At 40.1% G+C, this 23,587-nt stretch overlaps 1 protein-coding gene across 3 annotated transcripts; it reads left to right on the forward strand.

Annotated features, from left to right (window-relative positions):
- The first annotated feature begins 365 nt into the window (after nucleotides 1-365).
- Nucleotides 366-22,610, forward strand: LOC118559276 (splicing factor 45-like). 3 transcript variants are annotated; one of them, XM_036129969.1, is made up of 12 exons: nucleotides 366-443; nucleotides 756-912; nucleotides 11,718-11,834; nucleotides 11,934-12,100; nucleotides 12,314-12,426; nucleotides 16,766-16,837; nucleotides 19,333-19,471; nucleotides 19,563-19,714; nucleotides 19,956-20,006; nucleotides 22,092-22,168; nucleotides 22,301-22,399; nucleotides 22,476-22,610. In XM_036129969.1, the coding sequence occupies exons 2-12, from the start codon at nucleotides 790-792 to the stop codon at nucleotides 22,593-22,595; spliced, it is 1,230 nt and encodes a 409-aa protein (XP_035985862.1). In that variant the 5' UTR covers nucleotides 366-443; nucleotides 756-789; the 3' UTR covers nucleotides 22,596-22,610. The 3 variants fall into 3 exon arrangements, with proteins under 3 accessions (XP_035985862.1, XP_035985864.1, XP_035985863.1); XM_036129971.1 differs by having other exon boundaries at nucleotides 16,766-16,816; XM_036129970.1 differs by having other exon boundaries at nucleotides 387-443; nucleotides 766-912.
- The last annotated feature ends 977 nt before the right edge of the window (nucleotides 22,611-23,587 follow it).

Here is a 23,587-nt window from a genome sequence, read left to right on the forward strand (position 1 = left end):
TCATAATATGACGTTTTACTCATAATATTACCACTTTTGTCTATTTTTTTACTTTATTGTCCTTGGACTTTTTTTTCTCAAATTAGTAACTTTCTATTTAATACTCCCCCAAAACGTCTGCTCCTAATCTGTGACTATACCAGAATTTAAAAGGTTCACATGTGACACGGTTTTATGAAATAATGAAGACCACAATATTTAGATTTAACCAATTGACTTGTATATTCGTAACACAGACACACTATATATATATGGAGGACATATATATATATATATATATATATATATATATATATATATATATATATATATATATATATATATATACGCACACAATTATAGAGTCTTCCCATTAGTAGGTGGCGCTATATATTGTTGTCACTCTCCCTTTTGTTGTACTTCCGCTGCTGTCGTTGTGCCACAGGCAGGTTACAGCGAGGGGGGTAGGTAAAGCAAAGGCGCTGTTTAAGCATTGGTAACCCATTTTATGTGTTCGTATAGTGTTAGTGTAGAAGCTTTTAAATCAACTTGTGACACTTAAGAGTATTTATGGTCGCATTTTCATCATTAGATGGACGGTCGGCAGCGGTTTTAGCTCTAGCTTAGGTTAGCTAACTGTAACGGCTTTGTTTTCTGCAGAGCTGTCCTAACATATTAGACAAATTAAACCTCTTGCCGACTATGATGTGAAGTAAGCTTTGCTATTTACACGCTACACTCGCCTAAATTTCTCCTGCTAACTAAGCAGCCAACAGTGTTTTGCAGGAAACCGCAGCACTGATCGGGACCATGTCGCTTTACGATGATCTTGGTGTTGGTGCAAGTGACACCAAAACCGAAGGCTGGTCCAAGAACTTCAAGCTGCTCCAGTCTCAGCTGAAAGTGAAGAAGGCGGCCCTGACCCAGGCTAAGGTACAATACCGTGCTGCCAATAATGGCGCAGAGCAGAATTTAGTCCATAACAGAGTTTTGTTCATAAGGAAGCTAGGTGCATACATTTCACATAATGTTTTGAAGTTTTAGATGTTTTTATGGCTACAGAAGCACAAGGAAACAAGTTACACAACTGTGTAAACGGTTAACTAAAACTATTTCATAGTTAAGGATTTTATACAAATTTGACTCTAAATCCTCCTTTCAATGGCTACTGTTGTCAAACCTCCTAGATTTCTTCATAGGAGCATATTTTTGAAAATACAATGTCTCCTCAGGACACTGTATTTATATTAGTTGGATCAGCTGTTCTTCATAAATAACACTAAGTTTTTGGACTGGTGTCAGTATTGTTTTATTGTATGTTTCGAATATGGTGGATTGAAGAGAATATTCCAACACTTATGAGAGGAAATCCTTGCCTTGCAAAAACAAAGAAAATCAGCCAAAAAGAGTTCCCAAATCAGGGTTTCTGCGGGGCATTAAAAGTCATTAAATTAAATTTAAAAAAATTGAGGCCTTAATTGGCATTAAATGTGATTTATCTGTGGCATTAAAAATGCCTTATTTTTTCCCAAAAAAATACATTCATAAAAACAGTTTCGTCAGATATATTATATCAGATATAACTGATTCAGCGTGTTTGCGCGGAACCAAACACGCTGAACTGCTTCCGGTTGATCATGAAGCCGTATGTTTTTACAATGTTCGGAAAAGAAGCTTGAGGCGGAGCAAGAGCTAGAGAATGGGAAAATGGTAATTTAAACAAAAGTGGACATGGCTGCAGCCTGTCAACGGTAAAGATGACGAAGGATTTTGCCGTGTTTGTAAAAAAAATGAAGCTGCACAATGGGTATCAATGCTTCACGATCTCACATGAATAGTCCAGGGTATCCGCGGGGGTGCGGCGTTTACCCACTTATTTTTCAGTCATCATTGCCTATATCAACTTCTGGAGCGATATTTGTGTCTTTGTTTGGTGAGACAGGTGTTCAGCGCTTAAACGTCACGCGTGTGGTCCAAATCTATTTACCGCGTGCTCACCTTTGATAAACTCTTCTCAACCCACTATCCTCGCGCTCGGTTCCGTGTCTGCTCGCATGCTAGACCTGCTCCTTCCACACTCAATACCAGCTGTGCGCTCGCTGGATTCTGTCTGTGCGCTTGTAATTTCAAAAACTGTCCACATCACCAGCCAATCATAGACAGGTTTCTTTCCATCCAGAGTAGGGCTTGCAAATACTGCATTCAGATGGATTAAATCGAAATGCTGCAGCTTTTGGCAGAAATTACTAAACATAACGGTGGGATTGAAGACAAAACAACAACCAATAAACAGTTTGATATTCTAGCCTAATGTTTAGTTTAAAATAATTCCTTGAGTTACTAAGTGAGGTGTGAAAAATGTTTTTCTCTTTTCTTTCCAGCTTCTGGGAGGTGATGCAAACGTTTCTTGTGATCGTAATCATTGTCATCATTATTTAAAGAGCACTTTAACACGAGATAAAACAAAATAGCATCTAATAAAATTACTTGAGTAAAGACTCAACAATTTAAAAAAACAACAACAATAATAATAATAAGCTGTTTAAATCCTTAAAAACAAACAGAAGTTTTTTTAAACTGAACTCTAAGATAAACAGGTAACCAGTGAAGGGAGGCCGGGAGGGGGGGTAATGTGCTTTATTTTAGGTTTTTCCATTAAAAGGTGTGCAGCAGCGTTTGAACCAGCTGTAGACATTTGAGTGAGGACTGACTGATTCAGAAATAAAGAGAATTACACTAATCCAGCCATGATTAATGAAGGCTTGGAGAAGGGTCTCCATATTTTTACCTTGAAAGAATAGGTTTTACCTTTGCTTTGTTCCTTACATGATAAAAAATGACTTAACTGAGGTCCCTTTTTGACTGTCAAGTTTAAAATCACCGTCCATTTTAAAATCAAGGACTAAACATTCATTATCAGGGTGTCTAAATCAACAGGATCAACACTTCTTTGGTTGTTTCAACTGGTATATTTGACAATTCATGATTTGCAAAGCGTTCTCCTCGTCACTAACTTTATATCTTTCTATAGATTCTCTTTCTCATTCAATTTAGGACTTTCCATATGCCTTATCATCTAGGTCTATATTGAAAAACCTACAGTAAAGTAATGAAATGTTGATTCGGGATGTAGTGTAGGAATTCCTTCAATATAAACCAAAGAGAATTTTACATTACCTGCCAGAATCTGGAAAAACTCTTTAAAAAAAGGGACAACAGTATTTTCATACCTCACATGGTAGCTCAAGGAAATATTTTAATCTAAATATTTTAGGCTAATAGTCCGTGGGCCAGAATCTGTAGGACATCTCCTTAAGAAGTTTCGTATGAACTGTCAGGGAGCAACCTTCTTGCACTTGGATAAGTTGCTACACATAGCAGTGATCTCAAAACACCAATGTTCCCACGTTTTCACTTGCACATTAATAAATTATTGCTAATAAAAAATCTAAACTGTTGGGCTCCAGTCCAAGAGGTCACGTGATTCGATTTTTGCTGCTCAGCCTATCAGATCGATGCATTGTCAGCTGAGCTCGTTCAACCACTTCATCATGGCTGCGTCCGTAAAGGGTTGTAAACATTTGTTTCCAGACGAAGAATACCCAATAATAGCATTTTTCTGGCGCCAGTTGGTAAAGATCTTGATTGCAAGGGAAAAGAAATAGCCCAGACCATCCATCATTTATTTTCTAACACGCTTTATCCCTGCTGGGTTCGTGAGGGGTGCTGGTGCCGATCTCCAGCTGTCAATGGGCGAGAGGCGGGGTACAACCTGGACAGGTCGCCAGTCCATCGCAGGGCAGAAATAGCCCAAACTTTTGCCCAATTTACTGTGATATCACTAAGACCTGCTGCGCTGGGATAGCACAGGCAACGGGTGTCGTTGTGCCAAACGACTTATCCCCGCCAGAATTTGTATACCGTGCGTCGGGAGCGCGTTCAGCTGGAAGAATAAATCAAGTCAACTGCGCCTCATTTCCAACCTATTAGGCGTGGAAATTAAGATGTTTTATTTTTCTTAATGTAATATAGCAATGGTGTCATTACATTATCATTCAGTTAGTGGGTTAAAACTGAAAATGTAACACTAGTTAGTGCGATCATAAGGGATTACTATGTCGGTTAAAACTCGATTGATCACTCAATATTAGTTTCGTGCCAGACTTAGACATCCTGTCTGTAAAAAGGAGCGCTACCGCAGGTCATTCCTTCCTGCTGCTATCACACTCTACAATGCTGCACTGTAACTGTGACCATAACTGTAATAACTAATGTGCAATAACTAATGTGCAATAATCTAATTAATACACTGTACTACAACCCGTGCAATAATCCTGATGTAGTGACTTCTGCTGCTATCAACACCTGAACATGTCAGTACACATGTATGTATGTACAAATGTATACTATGTATATGCACATAGGTACGTATGTAGGCATATCTCTCTCTCTCTATATATATATATATATATATATATATATATATATATATATATATATATATATATATATATATATATATATATATATATATATATATATATATATATATATATATATGTATATATATGTGTGTGTATATATGTGTATATATGTGTGTGTATATATGTGTGTATATATGTATATGTGTGTAAATAAGACATCATATGCCTATTTCCTTTTTTTTTTTTTTGGTATTCTTTTTGATCCATTGTATATGAAGATTCACTGTATATAACTGAATGCACCAACGAAGAACCATATAGAAATATTAACTATATTAAGAAAATGAGATATGTTGCTTTTAAAAATAGCACAATGTATTAGGAGCTTAAATAAATCAATTTTATTTTATTAGAATGTGATGTTTAAAAATAGGTTAAATGTTTTATTGATTTCAAACACTCTCCCGATGAAGGGGATACAAATTCTAGCGTGGATAAGTGATAAGTTGTTTGGCACAACGACACCTGTCGCCTGTGGTATTCTAACGCAGCAGGTCTTGGTGATATCACAGTACCCTGTGATGGACTAGTGACCTGTCCAGGTTGTACCCCGCCTCTCACCCATTGACAGCTGGAGATCGGCACCGGCACCCCTCACGAACCCTGCAGGGATAAGCGTGTTAGAAAATGGATGGATGGATGGATGGAAGAACTGGGCTATCTCTTTTTCCCTGCCATAAAAATCTTTGCCAACTGGTGCCAGAAAATGCTATAATTGGGGTTTCTTCGTCTGGAAACAAATGCTTACAACCCTTTACGGACGCAGACATGAAGTGGTTGAACGCGCTCAGCTGACAATATAGCGATCTGATTGGCTGAGCAGCAAAAATCGAATCCCGTGACCTCTTGGACTGGAGTGCGACAGTTTTTAGATTTTTTTTTTTTATCAGCAATAACTTATTAATGTGCAAGTGAAAACGTGGGAATATTGGTGTTTTGAGATCACTGCTATGTGTAGCAACTTATCCCGGTGGAAGAAAGTTGCCCCCTGACAGTTCATACGAAAAGTCATCCTGCAGATTCTGGCCCACGGCCTATAAAATGAGTAAACGCTACTGATGGATTTTTGGGTAAACTAAATAGAGCCGTGTTGCATGTCATTGTTTCTAAAACGGCATTTTTCTGAGCTGCGTCTAAAAGGGCAAATATTGAGAGTATACTCACTTCTCTAGGGACCACTACACCACTGCAGACAGCCACGGATCAGCTGAAAAGGGCAGACAACAGCTAACAATGTCAAGTTACATTTCTGTAACCAACGCAGTCACGTCTGCATTAGCTACCAGCAGCATGAGCTTGCTCCAGCAGCAGCTGGAGCAGACGGTATAAAAAAATATTTCTACGGGCATTAAAAAGCATTAAATTAGGATTACTCATTCCTGTATAAACCCTGTAACTGCTTGCAGTTCTAGTTATTATTATTTTTTTTTTAAAAATTACAATTATATTGCAAATGCGACTAATTGTCTAGCCCAGGGGTCGGCAACTTTTACTACTGAAAGAGCCATTTGGACCCATTTCAGACAGTAAAGAAAACACTGGGAGCCACAAAATCCTTTTGAAATTTTAAATGAAATAACCTGCACATAAGTGCTTTTTTGCAACAGAATGGACCTGCACCAGAACCAATACACCTCTGCGCTTGTACTTCTACTGTTTTATGGAAATCATCAACTCTGCTAATGTGCTTGGTGTGAGTAAACGCACATCATTGTCGGATTATTTGATTTTCAGCCCATATAAATGGTTCATCCGGAATACTTTCTTTCCTTTTAATCCGAACACATTTTAATCACATCTGCGAAAGTGAGCGAGCTCCTGTCATTAACCAGCTACCAGCTGCATTAGACGAGCTATCAGACGTTCAGGCGGCACCTGAGACTCGACTTCAGCCGTGCAGGACTCCGCTCACAGCCTCGAGCCAAGCGCTGTTCGTTTCCTCACTTTGAAAATGAACAAATGTCAGAGATAGTAACGACTCTTACCCTGCTGTTTAGCTCTCTTCACCCTCATCAATGACTCCATGTTATTTTAGGTCACCGTGTTTGTCATTTGAAGAATTTACTAAAAAAAAAAAAAGCAGCATTTAAAAATGCCGCCTCAACTCTGCCTCGCTGTGTTTGTCACTGCAGCCAGTGAACTACCAGTTCTTCTTCTTGAGTTTGACGGTGAGCAAGATCTTTTCAGTGTGCATTACCACCACCAACTGGTGAGGAGTGTTGGTCAGCCAGCATTGACGACTGCCTGTGGCTCCGCGACAAAATTATTTTCAACACCTGAGCCGCATCAGAGCAATCAAAGAGCCGCATGCGGCCCCGGAGCCGCAGGTCTAGCCCTAGTATGAAAGGCAGTCAGTGAACAGCCCCGGGACCATGTTGGATGGTCCTAGTGGACCGACAGGCTTCAGACTTATCGGTCCTCTTAACCGTATGATTAAGGTTGAATTACATTTTTCAGGGACACTACAACCCAAACATTGCTTTACTGATCTACTCGCCCTTTAAGAAACTCATGCAGAGGGGACTGGTGGGATGGGCTAACATTCTGCTCTCACACTTTCGCATGGCTTTCTTTCATCAATAGTGTTGCCAACTATTTAGCAACTTTTCAGACCCCGCTTGGGTTTTTTTAATTTTATTTTTTCTTAAAAGTGACAAGCAGCAACTTTAACGTTTTTTTCCTGTGTTGTCTGAGACATTGGCAATGAGTAAAAGCACCAATCGCTCTGAGTTTACCATCTCTTCAGTAAACTGCGAATGCAGCTGTGAGCCCCTCCTGCTTTGTCAGTCAGCGTCACCATGCTGAAGTCAGAGAGACGATACCAACTCGTCTGTTTCCCACTGAAAATGAGTCACACGAGTAAAACATCCACTAGATTACAAAGCTGGATGTAAAAATATTATAAACATAATATTTAATGGGTAATGGTATTGTAGTTTGGATTCAGGTAAATATTATTTAATAATAGAAATTATTTTAGAGGTTTTTTTTGTTTTGAATTTGAGCATATTTACTGTTGAGTATTGATATTCCTCTCCTGCAACATACTTTTTTTTTTTTAACATGGTGTTGTGTGTATATATGTATATATATATATACACACAACAATATATATATATATATATATATATATATATATATATATATATATATATATATATATATATATATATATATATATATATGTATATGTGTGTATATGTATATGTGTGTATATATCAGTGTTCAAGTCATTAAAAAAAAAATCTGAGTCGAGTCCACTACTCATCCGAGTCGAGTCACTATTGACGTGTGATGTATGACATGAAGCAGTAACAGTCCATTGCACTAATAACTCTTTCGCTGTAGTTACCCTTGGTTTTACTCGGTAAAATGACTGCTTTTTCCAAGTCTAAGACGTCTCCTAACCATGGTTTTTAAACATTGTTGTTATGGAACGCGCAACAGCGACTCGAGGTACGCTGATAGGCCGCATATGAAGGATGTTAAAGCCGCAAGCGGCGTCGATCGGCCCTCGCAGCCAAGCGCACTCCGGCCTATTGGCCACCGCCGCGGCTCCGGGCGGCCGGCGGGGTTCGCGCACCGCCGGCCGCCCGGAGCCGCCCGGCCGCCCGGAGCCGCAGATGCTGTCACGCATTTTCCTCGCCCGTCCACCGGGCGATTCCCACAAACGTGTTCGGCAGCGTTCCCCCATGACTCACAACAAATCTGGTGTGGATCGGTCGATGCAGCGAGGAGATACAGCCGTTGGATAATGATAATGCATTTGGCCACCGGACCGGACTAAATTGTTCGGCGGGCCGGAAAATTTATACCGATTCCTGGACGGTGACTACAAACAGAAAAAAACGTCTGACGCCAAGAACGCCGAGCCGAAGAAAAACATCGACTTACCTTTCTATCAACTCGGCCCGTCTTTCCGAGCCCTCGACACTCAACCCATCGTTTGAGCTGAACGTTGGTATGTTGTTCCACAGTTCTACCAGTAAAATGGGCGCCTGGACATCCTTTTGTGAAAGTTTAACAGCTGTAAAGTCGGTCATATCCTTGTGTCTGTTGCATGTGTAATGGCTGGCTGCTACGTGCGCTCTCACACTGTTTGCCCTTCCTTAAGGCCCATTCATACCCTACGTTTGGCCTACACGTCCGTATTTCTGTCCGTGCGTTCTATCCGTTGAGTCCTTCATACCTCCGTCCGTTGAGGTGCGCAATAACCAATATGTCCTCTAGGTGGCAGTGCTGAGCGCCAATGATTCGTCACTGATCAAACACGGCGACGGTCCAATACGTGATTTTGTTGTATTTGCTCCGTAAGTAAACTTTTTGTTTGTCCCTGTGCCCCGGACACGACACATCATATGTGTGGGTAGTTGCGGACAAGCTCCGCAAGATGTTCCTCGAATCCCGCCATTGTTTAAAGCCCAGAATTACAACCTTCTTCGTGATTTTGTTGATATTTTGTACTACAAACTCAATAGCGCCCCCACCGTTTCCGGTAGTATTGCTCCGTATTGATCCGTTTCGTCCGTAAGCGTAAGCTCCCAATGTTCGTGTCAAAGTACGGACGAAATCGACGGTTAGAACGTATGAAACACTCCACGCGTATCCGTCTTTTACGTGAGGTATGAATGGGCCTTTAGCGGCAAGGGGCGTTGCTCATGAGATGGTGACGTCACGTGCGCGGTACGACATTTAGATATTAAAATCATACACCAAATAATATTCTAATGACATATTAAAATTATAGCCTAATGATATAAAAAAAGTCGAGTCTTTTTCTCAATCTCCGAGTCAGAATGATCTGAATGTAGGAGTCCGAGTCCAAGTTCGAGTCATCAGTGCGCAAGTCCAAGTCAAGTCACGAGTCTCTAAATTTAGCTAATGACTCGGACTCGAGTTCGAGTCTCGGACTCGAGTACTACAACACTTATTTATTTATTTATATATATATATATATATATATATATATATATATATATATATATATCTATATCTATATATATAGTATATAGATATATCTCTATATATATATATCTATATGTGTGTATGTGTATATATATATGTGTCTATATATACTATACTCTGTCTGTCTGTCTGTGTGCTATATGTGTCTATATGTTCTCTGTGTGTCGTCTCTTCTCTGTGTGTCTCATCTCATGTGTGTGTATATCTGTTATATGTGTCTATCTCTCTCATCTGTGTGTGTGTATATCTACTCTCTGTGTGTGTGTTTCTCTATATATCTGTGTGTGTTCTCTCTATATATTTGTGTCTATGTCTCTATGTATATGTATATGTATATCTGTGTGTATATGTATATATCTGTCTATGTCTCTTATCGATATCTCTGTCTGTATATATTGTCTATGATCTATCTGTATATCTGTATATATATGTCTATCTATGTCTATGTGTCTATGTCTATGTATATATATATCTATCTCTATTATATATCTGTATGTTGTGTTGTATATGTATGTGTGGTGTGTGTACTTGTATGTGTGTGTGTGTATATATGTATTGTGTGTGTGTATGTCTGTATGTATGTATGTGTGTGTGTGTATATATGTATGTGTGTGTGTGTATATATGTATGTGTGTGTGTGTATATATGTATGTGTGTGTGTGTATATATGTATATGTGTGTGTGTGTATATGTATATGTGTGTGTGTGTATGTATATGTGTGTGTGTATATATATGTGTGTGTGTATATATATGTGTGTGTGTTATATCTCTATGTGTGTGTATATGTGTGTGTGTATATGTGTGTGTTATATATCCTATATGTGTGTGTATATCTCTCTATCTCTCTCTCTATCTCTCTCTGTCTCTCTGTGTGTGTCTCTCTCTCTCTCCTATGTGTGTGTGTCTATATTAATATGAGTGTGTATATCTATATATGTGTGTAATATATATTATATATATATATAATGTATATGTGTTTGTATATAATATATTATCTATTATAATCTATATATTATCTATGTGTGTGTATGTAATATATATGTGTGTGTGTATATACGTATCTATATTATATATATAATATTATCTAATATATTATATAGATATATATATAATATATATATAATATATATATGTGTGTGTGTATATATATATATATGTATATATATATATATATGTGTGTGTGTATATATATATATATGTGTGTGTTTTGTTTGCTTTTGTCCCAAATGTTTAAAAGTTAAGCAGGTTGTTTTGATTTAAAAAAAAAAAAAATATTCATAATGGTACCGATTAGGGCTGTGCATAAAAATTGATACAAAGATTAATATCGATGTTTTTAAAAACAATTTAATATCGATATTCTGGACTTCAATATCAATATACCTCCCAACCCCTAGGGGGCTTTATTACAGCGCCCCATTACAGTAGATTACACAGCGAGAAATTGCAAGTGAGACGAATTTGCGGAATGACTGACAGGATTTTAGAAGCGCCTTCATCCCTAAAATCAGACGTTTGGGCACATGCTTGGTCTCTGTGATACGGTAAATGCATTGAACCAAATGCATTTTATGTATTCCTTGTAATATATCAGTGTTCAATAAATTGAACATATAATATTTGGCTGGTTGAATGACTTTGAGCATTAATCGAGTAATATCAATATTGGAATCAAATCAAATCAAGCTGAGCTATGTATTGAGATTCATATCGTATTGTGACCCATGTATCGACAATGGTATCGAATCAGCTCATCCTAGTAGATACCCAGCCCTAGTACTGATAAAATGTAGAATCAATAAGTATCGATAGTATCAATAAATCCTTAACGATACCCATCACTGCAATAAAGTATCAAAAATGTCTTGCTGCCTGTGTTGTAGCTGAATCTTGGGCTTCATTGGATCTTCAAACAGCATGCTTATCCCAAGCATGCCTCAAAATCCAAAAAATGGCTCTAAAAAGTAAATGTTATGCTTTAACATAACATTTACATCTGGTGGCAACATCGGCTTTAGCACAAAGTTTGAAATGGTGGCTGAAATGTCAAATAAGGCTGCACATTAGCTGTTATGAAGGTGTTATTTATTTTCCATAATTGGATTAAAAAAGGCAGATTTCTTGTATGCTGTCCTGAACAGACGAAAAAAGTTCAAATAAGCGTCGCTCTTTGTTTTTAAACCATGCAGATTATTCATAAGGTATTAAATCAAACAAAAAAAAAAACACAAAAAACCTGCATAAAGTCACAGTTGATCACTGTCTAATCCTCTTTGTGGGTGTTCTAGACTCAGCGGATGAACAAGACCACTGTTTTAGCTCCTGTTATTGATCTGAAGAGGGGAGGATCCAGTGATGACCGACTCAACACAGACACGCCTCCACACACCGCTATTGGGCTAAAGGTCTTCCACCACCACCGATATTAGAATCTTAATTGTCTTCTGTCAACAACCTGAATAGATTTGTCTTTATTTGATTTGACTGGCTTGCGCCTCCTATAGGATGCGGTTCCCAGCGGTTTCTCCTCCGGGGACGTGCTGATCCCGCTGGCAGACGAGTACGACCCCATGTTCCCCAACGACTATGAGAAGGTGATGAAGCGTCACAGAGAAGAGCAGCAGCGTAAGAGGGAGCAGGAGCGGCAGAAGGAGATTGAAGAGAGAGAAAAGTAAAAAGTTTTCCCTTTTGAAAACTTGAAACTATTATCTGAAGGTTTAAAAAGAGGTCTGCTGAACAAGTCTTTTCCCTTGGATGGTGGATGGCTCCTTGGCATCCTAATGAATGTATACCAGCTTTGTCCCGATAGAGCAGTGGTTGCAGATAAATCAGTCATTACAGAACAACATAGATGTGAGAAAATCCTAAAGCTGGTGTGTTTCAGGAGGAGGAAGGAGAGACACGAAGGTGGCGCGCCGAGCGGTTTCTCTCGTTTCCCGGCAACAGAGGAAGACTCAGATGAGGAAGAAGAGTATGAAAAAGAGTGGAGGAAACGAAGTGAGTTGTTTTCACCACGAGGGTATATAGTTTATTAAGTAATGAGGAGCTAGGCTTATAATTCAACAATGCTCCTACAATGGCTCACAAGGGACAATCAAACACTGACTTTAGAGACGGCTTTTTTTTTTATCCAGACCGGATTTAAATGAATTGGTATCATTGAAAATAACAAAACAATTTACTTCAGTGATTCGGTTAAGAATCTGAAACTCATATTGGGATGTTTGTGAATGAGGTCACATTGCTGAATTTGAACAGTTCTGCATGCATGCATCATGACCACTCTAGATTTGAACAAACTCAGCAGACATATGTTGACAACAACAAAACACCGCTGCATTGGTATCTCCCTGAGGAATTTGGTGATCGTGACCATATGGAGTGTTTTTTTTTTTTTTTTTTTTTTTCCCCATTCGTTTTCCTAAACCGTGAAGGAATTCTGGGACATGTCAACTTTGGATACAAGCTTATAAATGAGAGGACTTTACTGTGGAATATCTGACCAATATCTACATGTGCTCTCTACATTTCATCGATGGTAAGGAGCCAATAATTTTGTTTTCAGCGACTGTAACTTATCTCCAGCTACATTTAATGTAGCTTTTTCTGATTGGAATGGAAAGAAAATCACCAAACATTCCAGGACATCCCTCATCTTGATTGGAAACACAGCACACTTGTGCTGAAACAGTCCATGGGAAGAGCTGGTGGGTTTGTCTGTGTGCATAGTCTGCTTATCATAAGCAATTTGGGCTTGTTTTTCTTTAAATCTGCTTGCAACTTCTGTAAGTTGTGAATTTGAAGTTGCTTGGCTTTTTGTGCCACACAACTCATTTTTCTGGTTATCGCACCACACAACAAGTGATATTAGCTGGGCTGATATCAACCCCCATCCTCCCTGACAGCTGTTTTATGTGCAGGAAAGGTCCTGGTGTGTATAAATAACAGCTAAATATTTGAATTTGTGATTACTACAGTTTTTACATTGTGGTGGTTTGCTTGTTGGGCTTTTTTTTTCACTGAGGAAATTGCTTGTTTCCATCGCAAGATTGGTGTGTGTGTGTGTATGAAGGTGAGATGGGTGTCTGATTACAGCTTTAGAAAATTAGGTTCTTTTTTTTTTTTTTAAGTAAATATTTTTCATGAATGTGACGTCATTCATGAAAAGCTCTATTGGTTCATTACACTGAGAGCGAGCATTTATTACAAGCATTTATTTCTGTAGATTTCAATGTATACAGCTAATGAAAACCCAAAGTGTAGTTTCAAAAAACATTTAAAATGTATTTAAATTACTGAAATGTAATGGCATGGTCTGGTCAGGCCTCTATTCTTCAGACAATCAGCATCATCCACTGGGAGGGTAGGCTGAAAAAGCTGGCTCTACAGTGTGGTATAAAAACGTTTTGGTAGGAAAAATTGGGTGAAAGGCAATTTAATTTTATTTATACACTCCTGATCAAAATCTTAAGACCAGTCAAAAATTTGCAAGAATTAGCATTTTGCAACACTGAATCTTAAGAAGGTTCTAAGTAGAGCTTCACAATGTTAAAAGGACAAATCAGTGCAAGAGACAAGAACATTTGAGCAGGGAATTGTCTGAAAACTGCATTTATACTCAAACATGATTTTTTTCAGCTGATCAAAAGTTTAAGACCATAGCTCAAAAAAACCCGAAAAACCCCCAAAACAGAAATCAAAATGTCAAAAAAAAGGACTCAGTAATGAGTAGCTCCACCATTCTTGTTGATGACTTCAAACAATCGTTTAGGCATGCTCGATGCCAGTGTTTCCAGGAGGCTAGTGGGAACGTTGCTCCAAGTGTTGAAGATGGCTTCACGAAGGGCATCCATTGTCTGGAACTGATGTCCATTTTTGTAAACTTCCCTTGCCATCCATCCCCAAATGTTCTCAATTGGGTTTAGATCCGGGGAACATGCAGGATGGTCCAAAAGAGTGATGTTATTCTCTTGGAAGAACTCCTTTGTCAGGCGGGCATTGTGAACTGCAGCATTGTCCTGTTGAAAAAACCCAATCATTACCACACAGACGAGGGCCCTCAGTCATGAGGGATGCCCGCTGCAACATCTCCACATAGCCAGCTGCTGTTTGACGCCCCTGCACAACCTGAAGCTCCATTGTTCCATTGAAGGAAAACGCACCCCAAATCATGATGGCGCCCCCCACCACTGTGCCGTGTAGAAAACATCTCAGGTGGGATCTCCCTGTCATGCCAGTAACGTTGGAAGCCATCAGGACCATCAAGGTTAAATTTTTTTCTCATCAGAGAAGACAACTTTCTTCCACCTTTCAATGTCCCATGTTTGGTGCATCCTTGCAAAGTCCAAACGGGCAATTCTGTGGCATTGAAGAAGACGTGGCCTTTGAAGACGTTTTTTGTTTCTGAAGCCCTTCTCTCGCAGATGCCGTCTGATGGTTATTGGGCTGCAGTCAGCACCAGTAATGGCCTTAATTTGGGTAGAGGATCGTCCCGTGTCTTGACGGACAGCCAATCGGATCCTGCGGCTCAGAGCTGGTGAAATTTTTTGGGGTCTACCACTTGACTTTTTTGTTCCATAACCCTCAGGATCATTTAAAAAAAATGCAAAATGACTGTCTTACTGCGTCCAACCTCAGCAGCGATGGCACGTTGTGAGAGGCCTTGCTTATGCAGCTCAACAATCCTACCACGTTCAAAGTCAGTGAGCTTTTTTGCTTTTGCCATCAGGAGGTCTTGACAGTGTAAAGACTTCACAGAAAATGACATGGAATCCAGATGTTTGCACAGCTTTTGGCTTTTAAAGACTATGGTCTTAAACTTTTGATCAGCTGAAAAAATCATGTTTGAGTGTAAATGCAGTTTTCAGACAATTCCCTGCTCAAATGTTCTTGTCTCTTGCACTGATTTGTCCTTTTAACATTGTGAAGCTCTACTTAGAACCTTCTTAAGATTCAGTGTTGCAAAATGCTAATTCTTGCAAATTTTTGACTGGTCTTAAGATTTTGATCAGGAGTGTATAGCGCCAATTCATCTCGAGGCACTTTACAAAGTCAAATTCAATTAAATCATACAGATTGGTCAAAAAGTTTCCTATGGAAACTTGACAAGCAGCATTGACTCCTCGTGAAAGAGCGTAGAGCCACATGGACAGTCATCTACATTGTCCATGGCTTTGCAGCAATCCCTCATACTGAGCAAGTATGAAGCGACAGTGGAGAGAAAATTTCAATTTTATTTATATAGCACCAATTCATGAAACGTGTGAACATAAAACATCTCAAGGATCTTTCCAAAGTCAAATTCAATTGGATTATACAGATTGAACTCAGCAGAGTCCGAAAGCCTATAGCTGCATAACCTAAACCACTCTAACTATAAAACTATGATGAAATAAAACATTTTCCACACAAATATCTCAAACATGCAGTTTGAGGACATGCAAGTACATGTAAAGGTCAATACTAGGGTTTGGAGGAAGTTATCAAGGTATACACTCAAGCTGGAGTCGAAGCTACAAGAACCAGAACACACAGATGGATTAATGACGTGGGCTGCAAGTTTGACCCTTCTGGTGTTTATCCACTCCTGAAGCTTTGAAGAAGAGGACTGGCCTGTTGGTTAGTGGTCTAGAGATCTCTTTTCAGATCGAAGTACAGTTTGCATTTCATTTGCAGATCAAGGTCTCAGTCTGGAGCAAGAGTGGAGAGAAGCAGAATCCTTGTTGCTTTAAGTACAGTTTGACGTTTCCACAGCCAGCAACGGTTTGAGGTGCCATGTCATCTGCTGGTGTTGTTCTTAAGTCTACAGTCAATGCAGCCGTCCACCAGGAAGTTCTAGAACATGGCATCTTCCTTCTGCTGACAAGCTGTATGGATATACTGATTTCCCTTTACAGCAGGACTTGGTACCGGCCCATACTGCTAAAGGTACCAAAAGTTGCTTTGGTGACCATGAAGTTACTGGGCTTGAATGGGCAGGAAACTGACTAATTCTTGTCATTTCATATTCAAGCATTCTAAGAAACAGATATTTGGGTTTTCATTAGTTCTAAGACATAGTTATAATAATTTTCAGAAGAAATGCTTAAAATATGTCTGTATGTATCAATATATGAAATGGGTTTTACTGTTGAATTGAATGATTGCAATGAAGCCACTTTTCATTCAGATGTCCCACTGTCATCTGTTGTTTGTCCAAGTTCATAAATGAGCCACTAAATGTCGCTACAACCTAGACAGTGCACCAGGTTCACTTGGCTGTATTGCGTGTGACAGAACAGCACAGTTAATTGCTGTGTGTACCAAAACAATCTTGTGGCTTCTCCTTTGTTTCCAGGTATTGGCGGAGCAGCTATTGCCCCTCCTTCATCACTTGTGGACAGAGATGGTAAATGTGATGACCCATCAGGTGAAATATTGACTGAAGGATTACAGTGCCTCGCAAAACTACTCGTACCCCTTGAACGTTTACCAAACTACAATTTGTTTAATTGGGGGTTCACTGTGTATTGCAGACTCTCACAAAGGAAGGTAAATATGTTTTGAAAAGCGTGTATAATATTCCTTCCACCTTGGTCTATGACAGGGGTTCCCAAACTTTTTCCCCGCGCACCCCCTTCCGTGTCCCAACCGGGTTGACGCACCCCCAATCTTTAAAAAAAAAAAAACAGTTGCAGTTACAACTCAACTGTAATAACAAAGGTTATGTAAATAAGCATAATACATCATTTGAGCATAATTTGAATTAAATTGCAATAAATTTTCAGGTGCATCGGTGGCTCAGTGTGGATCCAGAGAAAGATCGGTCACACCACAACTTGAAACGTCTCTGAAGCCGAGATCATCCAGGTGGATTCACGGACTAAACTCTGATGGTCTACCTGTGCGTGTTCTTACTTTGTATTCTGCGGCGTAAATTGTGAGTCATACTCGCATTAAGAAGCTGGTATATAAAACACAAACACTAAGAAGTTTGATTTGATTTGTGTGCGATGTTGGGCGAGCGAGAGAGAGAGAGAGAGAGAGACACTTTGATTAATTACAGCTTTATCTAGTGTTCTGTTATCGTTACTCTGTGTTGTTCTACCAGAGAAATAAATAAAACATTATATCCTGGTTGTTTCACAGCGGTTACATTCAGCAGGTAAACACGCCCACAGCAGCACACCTCAGCTCCCCACAGCCCCACCACCGGTTTGCCTATTCCGGTCTGAATATGCGTTTAAAACCGCATCTTTAAAAAAAACTGCACCTATCTGAATCACAATGAGATGTATTACAGCTGTGTGCGTGAGCAGAGTCAAGAAACCATGTCTACACCAATTTCCCCCCAGCAGCAGCAGAGGCTACAGTGGTGTGGGCGTGACATGCGCACCAGTGGTTGTCGCGGTTCAGAGTCCCAGCACCACGAGCAGCGCGGTTTGTAGGCGCTGCACGACCAATGGAGAGACAGTCACTCAATTTAATGTTGAAAATAAAACTTTCGGCCCGAATTAATCTCTCTTTCTCTCTCTCACTCATTGATATCACCAACTTTGACCTTAGATGTCTCAGCTGCATCAGTTTCCCCGATTTCAACCAATTGAGCCAGCATGAATGAAGCAGACGTCACAAGCTACGTGCACATATACAGCACAATGCGTATGCTTCATCTTAATTTTACTGTGAATACTGTATCATTCCGAATACTGTATCGTACCCAAGCCCCACAGCGATGTTTTGCTGCTAACACTTTATTTTAGGACGAACATAACGGGACAGCTTTCACCCCGCCAGTCCCCCGAACCACCACTCCTCCCCCAGAAGCCACACATTTCTTCCGTTGTAAACTTAACTTAAAGAAACAGTAAGTGTACAACAGCACTTAGCAATAAAGTCTAATGCGGATCATTACAATACATTTTATTTACTCATTAAATTTACAGTTTTGTATTTAATCTTTACAAAAGAGAGGTTTATTTACACGTCTTTATGGTGTGGGAGGGGGAGGGGGGGACTGTCAGACCTCCATTACAGTGTTCATCTCTAGCATCCCCTAATGGCAGCTCGCGCACTCCACTTTGGGAATCCCTGGTCTATGACATCAATTCCTTTTACAAGACATCAAACTTCAGGGTGTAAACTCAGGGTTGCTGTGCAGTCTGGAAAAGTCAGACATTTGATTTCTGGATTTTCCAGGGCTGGATAAGTTCTGTAAAGATCCAGAACCTGTCCCCATCCGTTTTGTCTAAATGTTCCTTGCTTTCTTCCTTTGCCTCTGTCCTTGTGACATCATTATTTTCTTCTTTCCTTCTGTCTTTTATGTCCTACCTTCATTGTCTTCTTTTCCTTCCTTTCTTGTTTCCTCCTTTGTGTCTTACCTTCCCTGTGTTCTTTTCTTCATCTGTTTCTTGCCCTCTTTCCTTGTATCTTTCCAACCTTTTTTCCTTGTATTCTTCCTTCCTTTGTCTTTTTCCTTCCTTTGTCTTTGCCTTTCTCCTTCCTTTCCTTCCGTCGTTCCTTTCTTCTGTCAGTCAGTCCAGTTTCTGGTTTTTGGAGGTATCGTATGAAGACTTGACAACTGTAGAAATATATACGCCATAAATTCCAATCGGAAAGCTGAATGTGGAAAAGTAAAGGATTTTGCAGGAATCCTATAAGTAACCTAATTTAACAAAGTTAACAGGGTAGGAATGTTTGGCAAGGCACTGCATTATTTCACAGTAACAAAAAGGACAGACTTTGATGCAGCAAATAAATGCATGATAATTTAAATTGAGATCAAGATTTAAAATGTGGGAAAGAGATGTGGACATTAAAGCAGTTTAATCCAATGCATGTCATATTCCAGCAGAGGGCAGCATTGTTCTTACAGTCCAACAGAAGTCTTGTCCAGGTCCTACTTCCTACTTTTTTGGTCTTTAGGCCCCCCTTCATTCTCCTATGAAGATGAAGGTCGTCCTCCCCGAGGTGCAAAGGCAGCCATCCCTCCTCCAATTTATGAGGACTCAGACCGGCCACGTTCACCGCCCGGGCCCACCAGCTCGTTCCTGGCCAACATGGGGTGAGTCTTCCATAGATTTCTATCGGGCTTTCCTTTCAATATGTTTACAGTGGATTAAGAAGCGATTGTAAGGTGAATGGTGTTCTTGCAGGGGTACAGTGGCCCATAAGATTATGCAGAAGTATGGCTTCAAAGAAGGCCAGGGGCTTGGTAAGCACGAGCAAGGCCTGAGCACGGCGCTGTCTGTGGAGAAGACCAGCAAGAGGGGTGGGAAGATCATCATTGGGGATGCTACAGAAAAACGTATGTTTTTACATTTTTCACAGTGTCTGCCCTACGGCGTCTTTATATGCAAGCAGCATGAACAGCTGTTTTAGCTCATTTTGGCATAAGCTTGTCTCGTCATCTGCCTTTTTGATACCATCTTTCGCATTTTAGCTGCTACTGTGAATAAACAAGTGTCATCTCTGCATCAGGCGAATGTTTTATAGTCACGTACATGTGTTTTTATTGTGTTTTTGTGTCTGTTGGTGCGACTGAGCAGCAGGGTCGAGCCAGTCAGGGGCTGCTGATACGTCCATCGGAGGCTCTACAGGTTGGCCTCCACTACCATTTTCTTACTCCTGTGCAGACTGTTCTGTTCAGTGTTGTTTAACCTTTAGGAGGGTGTGTCTGCATGTGTGTTGGCACTCCCATTTTTGCTAAAATAAGCAATGATTTTTATGTTTATATAAACCTTGGAATGAAGGATTTGACATCTGTTTATGGATGCATGTTTTCTAATGTCTATCAAAACCAGATTTTTATACGTTATTTTCATGTTGTTGTTTTTTTTTCTAACCACACGTTGACTGCTTTAACCTGCATGTTTTTGTCATATCCACCCTGAGTGACGAGTGTGTTTCATCTTTTACATATCATTTTTTGACAAATTATCATGTTGCAGGCTAATTCTGTTGGTTGCAGATAGAGAAGGGCCTATTTCTGAGGCACTAGCATTCAGCACCAGTGAGGGATTCATCAGGTGGTTTATTTTATTTTTACGTTTTTCCCTGCAACATATGGCACAAATCCCAGTAGATTATGCAGGATGTGTTCTTAAATGAGATCACAGGACAGGAAGGTCATTTATAACCACTGTTATCCCTTCAGACAAATGTCTTTTCGTCACTAATCTAATCTCTAAATGCTGCGATAAACAGTCCTGCTGAGTAAGCGGCTTGTCTTTTCCATATGGGCATTTCCCCTCTGGCATCAATGCTTAGAAACAAGAGAAACACACAGTTTCAATTAGGATTTATGAACCTAAGTCTCAAATTAGCTTTGGTAAATTCAGCTGAAGATTCCAGTTGCTATTCGAGGACTCGCCTTGGGGAGGATTGGACTGGTTTCCAGTAACAATCTGAAAATATAAACAGAGTGTCATGGTTTATTTTTTTCCTGGCTTTTTCCCCCTGTTATTTTCCTACACCACCTCCTCTCACTCAGCTCACCTTCCACTCCCCAGCAATCAGTCACACCTGTTAGACACTAATCACTAGTCAGACTCACTCCACCTATAAGCCTCCCTCCAAAAGCCTCCCTCAGTCTTCTCTTCCCTGTCGGTTCGTCATCAGTCTCCGCTCACTTCACGTCAGTCAGCCTGGTTTGCCTCTGCTAGCTGCTGGATTCCTGCCACCTCTGTGCCTCTAGTTAAGCCTCTGCCAGCTGCTGGATTCCTGCCACCTCTGTGCCTCTAGTTAAGCCTCTGCCAGCTGCTAGATTCCTGCCACCTCTGTGCCTCTAGTTAAGCCTCTGCCAGCTGCTGGATTCCTGCCACCTCTGTGCCTCTAGTTAAGCCTCTGTCAGCTGCTGGGTTTCCTGCCTCCTTGGAGCTTCAATTTAGCCTCTGCTAGCTGCTGGGTTTCCTGCCTCATATGTGTCTCAAGTAAAGCCTCTGCTACTCCTGTGCTCTAAATTTGAACTCTGCTCTTACTGGGCTCACTGCTCACTGCTTTGTCTTCTGGATCTCCTGCTGCCTCTGTACTCTGTACAAAATGTCCCCAAGATGGGTACAATCTGTGGTGGATGGCTCAATAAACCAAAAAAAACCTGAAATGCCTTGTTGTTGTTGCTGAAAATGGCTCCTTTTGAGCCGCCTTCTACATTGAACAGTGTTGTTGTTGGCCAGTCTTCCTTCAAGCAATAAAGCTAAAGCTTGAGTTTTGAAGCTGCACCATGGATGCTGTGCCTTAGACTTTAGAGCTTCTGCCTTTCTCTGCCATAAATGGAGCTGAGGAAAAAAAACAGACTTCAGTCTGAGAAGAGGCCTCCAGATGAGAGGCAATTAAACCTGAAACTCGAGCGTTTTTTCCCTCTGGGCCTGCATGAACTGGTTTTAATATTTTAACATGATGGATCTGATGTTCAGCTCCGATTGTTTTCTGCAGTCTATTTGTCAGGCATTGTCCATTTCCTGCTTTAACACTTTTCCTGGAATACCAACAGTTAAAATGAGTGACCCGTTAAGTCATCTCTCAGCCATGCTGTTACACAATAAAACCAGCTGTAAAAAAGTACACCTAATTTCTGCTTAGCAATCACCAAACATTGGCTGAATAGTTTCATCCATCTCATATCTTGAGTAAATATCTTTATCAGCCTGGAAATATTGTTTTGTTATGCGTTTCCGGCCAATCAGCGGACTCTTCCAAGAAGTCGGAGGCCAACCCACTGACGGAGATCCTGAAAAACCCGACCAAAGTGGTTCTGCTGAGGGTACGCGTGTCAACCTTTTTTTTAATTTTTTTATCCACAGGGTATTTTGTAAAATGAAAGGTCGTTCAAATGGCTGAGTTCTTATGAAACTAAACAGAAACCTAAAATCCAAAGTTCTCGGTTGTTTTGCAGAACATGGTGGGTCGAGGGGAAGTGGACGAAGACTTGGAGGGGGAGACGAAAGAAGAGTGCGAGAAATACGGCAAAGTGGTTAAATGTGTCATTTTTGAGGTACAGCTAATAAGGGTGGACAGAACAATACCAAAGTGACGAGAAAGATAATTAACAAAGATATTTTCCTTCGCAGATTGCTGAAGTGCCTGATGATGAAGCAGTCAGGATATTCCTGGAGTTTGAGCGGGTGGAGTCGGCCATCAAAGGTCAGCATTTATCCATCATGGCATCTGTCTTCCTTTTTCTTCTCTAGACAGGAGATGCACGTAATTACATTGCTTTCTTTTGAGATTGTGTAACTGCTCTAATAATGCGTGGAAAAGTGTGCCCCATTCTAAATGAGTTGGCCCAGATCAAAATCAAGGTGAGACTTGGCTCCCTGCGGTGTTGTATCATATGCGGCCACGCAATTCAGTCAACTCCATACGGGACCAGCAGAACTGCGCTTGCATCACACCTCCCAAGAAAACGGGTCATGCTATCAAAGAATGGGTTCACACAGAAAACGATGACAAGCTTGAGCCAGGTGGAGAAATCTCTTCTGCTGCTCTTGTGCAATTATACACTGTTTAAAGTTATTTAATACCTTTTTATAAATAACTCTCTGTCTGTTATTGTCCGGTGAATATCAGCTCCAGAGTTGATATCAGAACAATCGTTAAAAGGGATGATACAAGCACTGGCGATCTTTTAACAGCAAACTCTGCACACGCATAGAATAAATGAGTGACAACTTCTCTTAAAGTTCAAGAATTTATTAACAGAAATAACATGAACATCCAGAGAACATCACTATATAATGCTCTTTATCTGAATTAACACTATATGTCAATCAACAACACCTCACTACTAGGCAAGTTTCACTTGCCTAGTAGTGAGGTGAAACACACCAAAAAGAAACAAAAGACAAAACAAAATAGTTGATCAGCCTCATCAGAATAATTCAGTGAATCCTGGTTCACTGCAGATCTGAGTTAAAGAACCAAAGTTCATCTTAAAGAACCTGAATTGAGGTTAAATTAGCTTAACTAATTCAGAACATTTGACATGTTTCAACCCATTCACAATGCAAATCCTGAAATAAACAAAACATTATTTGACAAAGTAACATTTTAAAGAAAGATTTTCTCTGTAAAATCATTAACTATAGAGTCGCTTGATTTTATTAATGCGATTATACCTCTGGGAGGCTAGGGGTCGCTGTAGCGGTCGGGCGCTGAAATCTGCTAATCCTAAAGTTAAACA

Source organism: Fundulus heteroclitus, unplaced genomic scaffold (genome assembly GCF_011125445.2).
Source record: "Fundulus heteroclitus isolate FHET01 unplaced genomic scaffold, MU-UCD_Fhet_4.1 scaffold_263, whole genome shotgun sequence".
Lineage (NCBI taxonomy): Eukaryota > Metazoa > Chordata > Actinopteri > Cyprinodontiformes > Fundulidae > Fundulus > Fundulus heteroclitus.

Coding starts and splice junctions, on each gene's coding strand:
- LOC118559276 (XM_036129969.1), top strand. CDS start 790: ATGTCGCTTTACGATGATCTTGGTGTTGGTGCAAGTGACACCAAAACC. Junction 12,101..12,313: donor GAGATTGAAGAGAGAGAAAA/GTAAAAAGTTTT, acceptor GGTGTGTTTCAG/GAGGAGGAAGGAGAGACACG. Junction 19,715..19,955: donor TGGGGATGCTACAGAAAAAC/GTATGTTTTTAC, acceptor GCGACTGAGCAG/CAGGGTCGAGCCAGTCAGGG.